At 29.0% G+C, this 11,690-nt stretch overlaps 1 protein-coding gene across 1 annotated transcript; it reads left to right on the forward strand.

Moving 5' to 3' along the window:
- Nucleotides 1-4,244: 4,244 nt before the first annotated feature.
- On the forward strand, nt 4,245-4,914 carry LOC119679369 (GTP-binding protein Rhes-like; the record flags this gene model as incomplete). Its single annotated transcript, XM_038091687.1, has 2 exons — nt 4,245-4,435; nt 4,512-4,914. Coding segments are annotated over 2 exons (594 nt in total), but the record flags the coding sequence as incomplete, so codon positions are not given.
- Nucleotides 4,915-11,690: the final 6,776 nt, after the last annotated feature.

Below are 11,690 nucleotides of genomic sequence, written 5' to 3' on the forward strand. Positions count from 1 at the left end.
TTTTCGTTCATTTTCTTCTTAGTTGGCGAGTAGTTAGTCGAGTAGCCTCCGCCAGTCAGCCCGATTAGTTGCTTTCTGACGCCAGTTGGTAGTACCGAGCGCCCCCAAATCGTTGGTCACCTGGTCCTTCCACCGAAGATGCGGACGTCCTCTACCGCGTTTTCCACCTGGGGGTACCGAATCAAATACCTTTCAGCCGGAGCACTTTCTTCCATTCGCACGACATGACCAAGCCAGCGTACCCGCTGAGTTTTTATGCGCTTAACTATGTCAATGTCGCGGTATAGCTCATACAGCTGATCGTTTCATCTAATTCGATACTCGTCGCCAACGCGTAAGGGACCATAGAGAGTTTGCCGTTCCGTTCGAAATTTGACCGTTCGATTGCCGTTCCATCGCCGTTCTATCTTAAGCAATGTGTCTTTAAAAATGGCGAGAGATGAGCACTTGTAGACAGACTAAACTCATGATGCCGAAACCGTTGATCAGGGAAGCGATAACAGTGCTTAGCTATACGCTGAGCACCCTAAGCTGGCTGACCTCATTGATTACTGGAAATAGAAAATTCAAGTATCATCTCAAAAAAATAACTCTTGTTGAGGAAGATATGTGCAGACTGTGCCTAGGAAAAAAGAAGACAGCGGTGCATATATTGTGCCAATGTCCAGCACTTGGAAGCAGGATGATGACTATCTTGGGACACCATTGAGTTGGTGAGGACTTGGTAGGTAACCTCAAGCCAAATGAGCTGCTTGCAATAATAAGAGATGTAGTTATGCGAATGGAAGCCACTCTAGCTTTAAATCAATAACGACATCCAAGAATCGAAGGACGAAAGAGAATCCAAGTAGTTGCGTGGCCTATTTCGGCTAATTCTTGACTTCAGTGCGGCCACTTCCTGGACGGTGCGTTATCTAAACGTTCCACAATATATACATGTATACATATAAGCAATATGTCGTCATTCTCATATTAATTTCAAAGTAATGGAGATATACATTCAAGTAGAGAGAATTAAGGCACAAAATTCTTCCATATGCAAAACAAAATATACAAAACAATAAGCAAATGCGTATGTGCTCATTTCAAATAAATTATGTAGCAATTTGTTAGTAAGATGAACTTTGACTGAGAATGGACGCGTTGGACATTTACTAGGTAGATTGTTAAATACCCGGTCTAAGTACTAAAAACGCATTTTTTTGTGGAAAATAATATTTTATGCATCAATAAAATCCTCTTTTAGCCCTACATATCGAATCCAATGATCTTTCAACATCTGGATACCTTTCAAATACTACGATTTATCAAGTCATCAAAAATATACCTCAGTTTCCCATTTTCCCATATATCAAAAATTATATGTATATATATACATATATATTGAAAAAACTAAATTTTAATAGTGAAATAATGTACAATATGTAACACCATAATCACGAATTAAATCAAGTTCACGAAAAAGGACGATATTAGTCAATCCTTACATGTCACTCATACCCACCGTAATACGAGTTTCGTTAAATTAATTTTCCACAAAAAGTGACACAAGAATTTTTACTTTGAAAATACAATTATTATTCGTTTTAATTGTTCATATAGATTTATTTAATATAACTTAAGATATGGAAGAATTCTATATATCCGATACTAGCATTATGGCTTCCTATTCGAACGACAATTTACTGTAGGAAAACTCAACAACGCTTACCCCTATATTTTTATTGTTAATTTTAGAAGCAATATAATAAGCAATAATATTTTATGTATATTATCTTAAAGTTACTTAGTGCCATCGGAATGTTCCCGTATCATTTCCATTTAAGTTTTTAAATAAAGAGGATATGTGAAAAAGTCGATATGTTAATAAAAAATAAGTGCCATATATTATGGATGCAGGAAAAATTTAGTGTTTGCATTTATATGCCGACAGCGTACGCAATCAGTACATCAACGCGTATCTATCCTTCCTTTCCATATGAGAAAATCTGCATTATTTGAGAATCTATGCATAATTCCAAAAAACTTCTTACGGAGTTCATTTTTATGTTCTCACATATTTCACTTCCACTTAAACGAATATGAAATTCCATCTTTTTACTTTCGTTGTTGTGTTTTCATGTTTTGAGTTTCGATTTTTGACTATCAGATATTTTCGTAGGATTTTGTTTTAAACTGCGATACTCATTTTTAAAAATTAAATCTTGAATTTCTATTTCGTTCACGTCTTAATGCCAAAATTTGTACAAGCTGTGCGCCTCGAGTAACTTCATGAGTGGCTCCTGGTTCGAAACGTTGTCGATTCCACTTGCGCATTTATACAAGGAAAAATAAATAAATAAATAGTAAATTTCATACCAAATGGATTTATTTATTTTTGCCATCTAGTTCTTTTCATGAATTCTATAAATTATTTGATTTTTACTTTTACTCTGAGTAAATATTTATTAATATATGCACATGTATAAATATTTAGATGATAGATGAATTTGAGGAAATCAGTATATAATAGGATAAATAGAATTGGTTCATATTTTTGGTTATTATTTATAATTAACAAGTAAACAAGTATGTGTAGTTTGGTTAGTTTTTATAGGTTGGTTGCAGTGGCAGACCATTGGATAACTTCCATGTACCTCAATTAGCGATTTTTCGCAGTTATGCTACCACATTCCACGCAAGAACCCTAGTATAGAAGAGTAGAGTCTTCATTCATCCCGCCGAATTTAGATAATTTGATAGATCTTTCGTCTTCACCGCTGAACAGTTTGATAAACTATCAAAGCAGTATCTTTCCAAGAACCTATATCATCTGGACGCCAAAGCAGGGCATTCACAGAGAAAATTTATTATGGTGAGTGATTACTTCTGCAGTGAGGATTATGGGGAATGTGCAGTTCCTCAGCTTGGGTTACTATACAACAATGTCCAGTAATGAACTACAGTAAGCATTGCAGTGTTTATGTGGTCTCTTTGATGAGTTTCGAGAATCTATTTTTATTGTAGATGGGTCAGTTTTTACAGACAGTTCATTTTTTTAATTTTACGTGTATGTACACATATTATGTTTTTCACTATCTATAAAAGATTGTACCTTCTGATTAAAAAAGAACTAAAAGCCTATTTTTGAATTCCAGCGCTTATTCAATCGGTAAATAGTATTTTTTGTTTGTCTATACAAAAAGTAGAAGAAATTCAAAATTAAAGTTCTTTTTTGATCACAAGGTATATGTAGCCCATATCCACCATTCAAGCATCTTTAAGCCCATGTTATGCAGAAAGTCTTGGGTCGTCAAAATCAAAATTGATGTTGAGCACCTGACAATACTCGAAATAGTGTTGTATGGTTAGTCAAACTTCAATAAATTAACTAAAAATTTTTGTGGTTGTCCTTTCATTCCTATTCGAAACCTTCTAAAATGTTTGTTGTTTTCACTGCAAATTATAAAATGAAGAGTAAGACAAAAAACAAAATGTCAGCTTAACTCAACACAATGTTCTAATTGAATAACTATTATGACTCGGATGGTATTCATTTGATTGATACATGAGCGTTAGATTCTTAGGCTGACTAGCAATTACCTTATATGTTGATTGAGAAGGTCAATTAAATTTCTGTTATTTGACAGCTTAATCTGTATTTCATTTCTCTCTTAGCGTAGAATATAGCATATCCATTACTACAATTGCCAAGAACAAGGCTTTTAAGAACAATACTATCAATATTTATAGTATGGAATAGCCATTATTTACAATATTATAACTTATAGATATATTTTTCAACTTTAATATTCCACCTAGCGTTTTATAGTAAGATAAATAATGTCGATGAAGGTAAAAGAATTACTAATAAATCAAAAAAAAAAACTAAAAACTGAAAATGGTTTGCTAGGCATATTTCGAAATGTGCACAGATGAATTAAATCTTCAAGACTTGCATTAAAAACCCATAATTTGTTCAAGATCTTGTTCTCGAAAATTTCCAATATACGGCTGTCATTATTAGTATTTTACCATGACAAGCTCCAATGTCAGCTGTCCATAATTAAATGCAGGTTACGAACAAAGTTAGTATCATCATTGTTTTAATCATACAACCAGGAGGATCAGTTTAAAATAAAACATTTTTTTTAACAAAATGTCTTTACGAATTCAATTAATAAAAATGATTATCTGGGAATTAACTTATATAAAATAATCATACGTTAAAATAAGTTTTGTGAATTAATTTAAACCTTATCTCAATTTCAGGTGATCTTTTCATACTTGTCTTCAGTATGGACTCCCGAGAATCATTTGAAGAAGTTGTACGTTTGCGTGAAAATATTTTAGAAACAAAATGGGCTGCCCTTAATCCAGGCTCGGGTTTGAAGAAGAAAAGTCTACCAAAGATACCAATGATTTTAGCTGGCAATAAATGCGATCGTGATATTAAGTAAGTACAAATAGAATATTTAAAATAATAGTTACATATATTTAATAAGTAAAACATTTTATAAATAATTTCTAAGAACCGTACACCTAGACGAGGTTATGGGCTATATAGCGGGACAAGATAATTGTTGTGTATTTGTCGAATGTTCAGCACGTCAAAATTTTCGTATTGATGATTTATTTTATGCACTTTTCATGGTATCGAATTTACCATTGGAAATGGCACCAAATCATCATAGACGTGTTATATCTGTTTTCGGTGCACCCTCTCCATTACCGCCACATTCATCAGCTGGTGGATCTAAAAAAAATGCGCTCTCTATTAAAAGACGTTTCAGCGATGCTTGTGGTGTTGTGACGCCAAATGCACGTAGGCCCAGTATACGCACAGATCTAAATTTGATGCGATCGAAGACAATGGCTATGAATGAAGGTGAAGGTGCGGGCGCTACGCGGCGTAAACTCTGTGTGATCATGTAAAACAAAATTAAAATATAAAAAAAATGTATTATCGAATAATTAATGTATGTGGCGTATGTGTAGTAAATATAAGCAAAGGCGGCATGTGATAGTAGCAAAAATAACTTATTTAAAATTTTTATATTTCAAAACGTTTATTAAAATTGTTTATATGAAATATTTTTATAAATAAAATCAATATCAATAATTTACTTAATTTACGAAAACAAAAAATAGTTATTTTGTTGCGAGTAGTTACATTTTTTATACATATTTACAAACATAATCGTACATAATATATTATAAATATAAATAATAGATGTGTATATAACATAAAATTAAATTTACTTCATTATAGTTATTGAATAAAGAAAAAAATTTAAAAATACTTGAAATGAATGAAAATGCTTTGATGTGTTAATAAATTTTGTTATTTTCCAAATGGTTAAGCAGAATTTTTTAACTTAAAGCATAAAATAAAAAAAAAGTAAGTTAAAAACATTTAGTATCAAAATATTTTATAATTGAAATCGATTGCATTTCAATGCATTTTTTTTAAATTAAAAATAAAGTAAAGCATTTTACATATTTTGCAGAAACCGATGTTTTGTAAAGTTTTTTAAATTTTTTTAAATTTTTTTATACCTTAAAAAAATTCTAATCAGTTCGATATTAAAATTATGCATTTTCAACATGAAATTTTAATTTTTTTATTAAGTTTTCCATTTAATTTTAGTTAGTACACACATATCCAATACATCTAACAAATATATATATTATCTGGGAACAGGTTATCCATTTTGCGTTTCTGAATGTAAATGCAATTAATTACACTGATTTAGATTTGGTTATAATCGTTTCTTTATGTATCGTTTGGACTTTAAAATTCAATATTCTTTGCACCTCTTTTACAGTCGGGTTTCTCGAACACTGTTCCATTGTCCATTACCGGTGTCCAACATTAATAAAATCTGATATAAAAATATTAAGACATTACAAATATTGTACTTTCTTTTTTAATGATATTAGTTTTTGGGAAAATATCGGAGCGAGATCTGAAAAAATATACTAAATAAAAATAATTTTAAAATACTTTTAGTATTATTTCCGGTCTATAGAATTTCTTTGAGTTTAGAACACAGAACTGCAGTGAGTACTCAACATTTAAATCATGCTTAAAGCATTGGCTGTATTTCACTTATAAGCATTTTAATTCCCATTTTCATATATTCGACTCCACCTGGTTTATATATAGCTAACAGCACTTATAAAGATAATCATGTGATACTCATAAACACCGATACTGTGACACTGATTCATTAGCACCGGAACTCGTTAAGGAAAACACTTCTGAATCATTTCTGTGACACTCGCCACATATAAGTAGTGTATGAGAAAAACATTTATACTCATTTATACTTGGTTTTTATGAGTGCACTCTAAGTGTTAAAATTATGACTCGTTGCTATTCGCTGGTTCAGAAACATCTTATTGTACTAGAAGGTAACGTACTCTTCGATGAGTTCTTCATAAATGAATGACAATAGTTCGGTATTAACTTTACAAATGTTCCTCTCCAAAGATTTGAGAATTTGAGAGCTATTCAAATAAGCATGACAACCATGATCTGATGATGATAAGTCGCATGATGGCCCATCACATCATTAAAGCATGAAAACAAATGTCGAGATAATTTCTCGTGCATATTGATATATACACTTTTTCACATTCATACAATCAATTTTACGAGAAAAAAAAATTGGTACTTATTTGATTGGAGTGAGTAGATTTTACAATTTGAAGTTATCAAAAAACAGGATCTATTTGTGTATATGCCACACAATACGGAGACGGTTTGTGGATGAAATGATATTCTCTAGTTCTGTGTGGGTTTTCATTCTTTGTTTAGTTATCCACTAGCGAAAAATTAATCTTGTTTTTGAACAAAATTGCTTCCTTGTAGTGAAATGTATCCACTACAGGATCACGACTGTGAAGTAAGTTTCTACAATTTTAATGTACTCAGAAGGTATTAAACGATTAATATTATAAAGTATTAAAGCTTATTAAACTGAATCAACTTAGTTTAGGTTAGGTTCGGAAGGCGCGTGCTGACCGTTTTCAGCACTTTCACTCGGAGGCATATATTGCCTATTGTGATGCCCTCAATAATTTTCCCGGAAGAAGCGAGTTGCTAACCTTTGTAATCCTTCTTAAACCATTTGGTTTTCCAGATGAAGTTGAGGAGATTCGATAAGTTTGCTATCGTTATCTCTTCCAAGTCAGTGAAAAAGCGATCCCCGAGATATTGAAGTCGCTTTGTCTGAAGTCCTGGACAGAGACAGAGGAAGTGGTTGATGATTCTACCTCTACCTCCTCTTCATCTTGGCAACTCCTGCATAATCCGCTAGTTGGAATTCGCCACCGTTGGAGCATAGGCTGAATTAACTTTACGGCAGTTTTATTTTAAAAATGGCAATAAAACACTGCCATCAATTCACGAGTATGAAATGGATAATTCTTTAATTATAGTATATGTTTTAATTCTTTCCAGTTCATTTATTTTCTTAATTCGTCAGGGAGTATAATGCTGACTCAAGTTATTCGTAGCAATATATTATTTAGAAATTTAAAGATTGCTTAACTATTTAAAAATCTGAATCAACATATCCCTTAAAAATTAAAAATCATTAGTTCGAATGTATTGAGGATTCGTTGGTCACATATATGTATATAAAAACATTTAACAACTTATCATAACAAATCTGTACGAATCTCTGATATACTTCTTAACTTTTTAAATTATAAAGTTTATTTAAAGACTATTATTTAAAGACCTTTAGAGACTATTCGGTGACTACTTTCTGAAATACAATAAACCATTTAGATATTAACCAATCAGTTTAACTGTTTCATATCATTTATAAATATTGATTCTCCAGTGCTCAAACGCCTTGGACCACATACGTAATTTTATCATCTCTTTTTGTTTATGGACATATCAGGTTTAAACAATTTTGACATCTAAATTTCCGAAACAAAAGCGGGAGAACCTATGTTATACTACGTAATCAAATTTACTCAAATTTATTTATTTCACTCCTTTTTACAAGAGATATATATTGTCTAACATATATAATACTTTTGCAGTCATATATGCTCAATTTCGTGGCTGTATTTAATCCATATTACAAGTAAATTTTCAATATTTTTGATGACCTGATAGAAGTTTATTGAAAATAAGCATTGTCAACTAAATGTTTGCAATATACAATCTATTAACTAAAACGAATCATATCAGAAAATAAATGTTATCATATTTTAGTTAAATAAAGAAGAAACGTATATATTTTTTATTGTTTGTTAAGTTATTACAATTATATTAAATAAATAAATAAAGCATACATAAATAAAGAATATATATAATAATTTTGCATAAATTATTTATTTGTTTCTGTAATATTTATATTAAAATATGTATTATAATTTACAAACCCTGATCCAATATGCGATTATTTACAATAAAATAAAAATGAGTAATATACATAAATTCGAATACCATATTTATATTATTCTACTTTCTAATTTTAAATCTCGTACCAAATTCTTATTAATTATCCCAACAAAAAAAAAATTAAATACATAATATACATAAATATCATATTTATATTTTTACCCTCTCTAACTTTAAATGCTGTACCAAATTATAACTCTTCATTCCAAACAATATAATTTTTATTAAAATAATAAAATAATGGTTTCCCATAGTTTACTACTTCGACCAAATTGACCAAATGTTTATATAAATATCTGTAACTATTATATACATATATACATATATATATATGTAACTAACTGACTGTATGCTTTATGCTTATATAAATAATCTACATGTATTATTAACAATAATATATAAGCAGTTCCTAAACAAATCCAAATCAATTAAAATTCTTATTTATATTTTTAAATAATTTAATTTATTTTGTTAATACAAAAATGAGTAAAATGTATATAATTTCATATTATTTATATAATATTATTAATTTGATATAATGTATTAAAAATATATATCACTCTATGTTATACAATTCAACTAACAATATAACTAATACTTAACCACCAATACTATAAATTACTGTAAGCATATCTAAAAGACCCGCCTGGAACCAAATATTTTAAATCTAAATAAATATTTTAATATCAATATAAAGAAGTGCACATATATACAATATAACACCTAAAGATTATTTATCTATTCTTAACTGAACAATACTGTGTATATTTCCCTATAAATAAACTAAATAATTTATTAATTGTATTATAAATTGTACTATAACATAAGTATTTACATTATATATATATTATTTATATATGACATCTGTTGAAAGCAATTAATTTAATTTTGTTGCTAATATCTTTAAATATTTCATTTAAAATAAAAATCTTATTCATATTTTACTATAAAAGATATATGAATAGATAAAATATGTTTCGTTCAAAAATAGATCGAAAGTATGTTCACCACACACAAAATTAATTTTTTACACCTACTGTGGGTTGGACTCCTTTTTAGTCTGAGTTTAATATTTTAAAATCAGTTATTAAAGGTATTCATGATCTCAACTAAATTGCTTGGTAGTCGAGTAACGATCTATACTATTATTTAAAGAACGCGTCAGCTGAGTAACTAGTTTACTAATCAAACTAGCTTACTACAAGTTCAGTATTAAAGCAAAGAGCTCGACAACCTAATAATAAACTAGGTAATCACTTCGATACATAAGTGACTAGCACGGTATTTGAGTAACGAGTCCAAAAAACGAGTAACGAGTTTAGAAACTAATTAACGAGCATTTTGAAATGAACAACTGAGTAACTAGTTTACTAACCAAGATACAAGTTTGGTAATCAAATAATAAGCTTGATTATAACCTCGTAACTTTGTAATCGAGTAACGAGTTTAGATATCGAGTAACGAGCAATTGAGTAACTATTTTGGTGACTGAGTAATGACTTTTCTAACCATGCAACGAGTTTGCTACCTAAGCAATCAAATAGCCAGCCAAATAATGAGCTCGGTGACTGAGTAACCAGCGTTTAGGCAACGAGTTCGATTACTAAGTAACTAGTTCAGGAACCAAGTAACGTGCTCAGTAAGCCAGTTTTCGTTCAATAGCTAAATAGTGAAGGTAGGAAGATTTTAAGGCATTACGAACCAAATGAATTCGAATATATGCATTTTACTTTTCGTTATTAAAATGTGATTTAGTTATCGAGTACATGAGATCGTGAATAACCCTATTCTACAAATAAAAAACAACCCTGTCCTTAAAACCCAAAAGTAATCAACACACAAACAATTTTTAGTTCTAGTTTAAACAATAGTCACATCTAAAGTTATCTTCTTTGCAAAAATTGTATTCCAAATATATTAAAAGCAAATAATACATACGATTAATTTTTGTTAAATATATTAAATAAAATAATAATCAAAAAGTAGTTAAATAAAAAAAGGTATTAAGCTTAGCATCAAAATAAAAATTAATTTTAAAATATTTTTTCACATTTATCATATTAATTTGTTTAATAGCATAAAAATTAATATATTTTTTTATTAATAATTCGTTACGAGTTTGTTATGAAATTAAGATATACATTATATAATTGTAAATATAAATAAAATTAATTAAATATTTTATTATTGCGTTTAAATTAAAAATAAAATAATATATTTAAATTAATATTTACGCAAGCAACAAAATTCTAATAATAACATTAATGACCACCAAAATATTTTTGTTTTAAATTTGATTATATTAATAATAATACATATTGAGTATATTACGTTAAAACCAAATATTATACAATAAAGCGTTAAATAATTTAAAAAATTATTATAAAAATAAATCATAATTCTTGAAAATGGTTAAATATGTAAATGTGTCATATTTATTACAGATTAAGGTTTATCGAAGTTTCTTTGTATAGTGTAGATTATAACGAAAAATGGACAATAAATACATAAAACTATTATAAATTAGGACTTTCAGCAACCGATTAATGCAGATTATGTATAGAATATACAAAGAGATCCTTACGTGTTCTTGGAAAATATTCTGCTCTTGTGCTATATAGAAGAAGAATTTTCCACAAATTATTGATTTACGTAACAGAGTAGTAAAACATCGATTTGGTATATAATAGAACTCCTCTGGAAACAGCTTAAGTGAAAGAATACTTCGGCAAGTATGGATAGAGCAGGGATACAGTAGCTCAATAATTAACGCTGGGTTACAAACAGTTAAACTTCGAACTCACCAAAATACGAAATCATTTTTGAATGCTTAGTACCGCTGACTTTCAGTTGATAAGATGTTTTTATCTCATATTAAGTGCATCAACTTAAAGCTGTTTGAAAATAGAGGTTTTTTCAACATATAATAGTGCAGTAATGGATTGTGCTAGTCGTCTTCATGTACTGTAAGTGAGAAAATAATTTTTTGTTTAATACGGGATTATTATTTTATATACTAAACATATGGCAAGTGTTCCAAATAGTTTATTTGACATTATCATGCAATATTTTTAATTATTTAAAAATATAGTTTTATTTTATTTTAGTGAAAACCTTTTAAAAAAATTAAATAATGTTTTTTTTAATAAAAATATAGGTCATTTTAAAAAAAATTTTGCTCAATAAAACAACAAACTATTAAATAAAAATATAGTAATAATTAACGTATATATTATTTAAAATTGTTTTTAAAGTTTCAAATAGAATTAGCCGATTAATGCAC

The sequence above is a fragment of the Teleopsis dalmanni genome, chromosome 1 (genome assembly GCF_002237135.1).
Source record: "Teleopsis dalmanni isolate 2A chromosome 1, ASM223713v2, whole genome shotgun sequence".
In the NCBI taxonomy this organism is placed as follows: domain Eukaryota; kingdom Metazoa; phylum Arthropoda; class Insecta; order Diptera; family Diopsidae; genus Teleopsis; species Teleopsis dalmanni.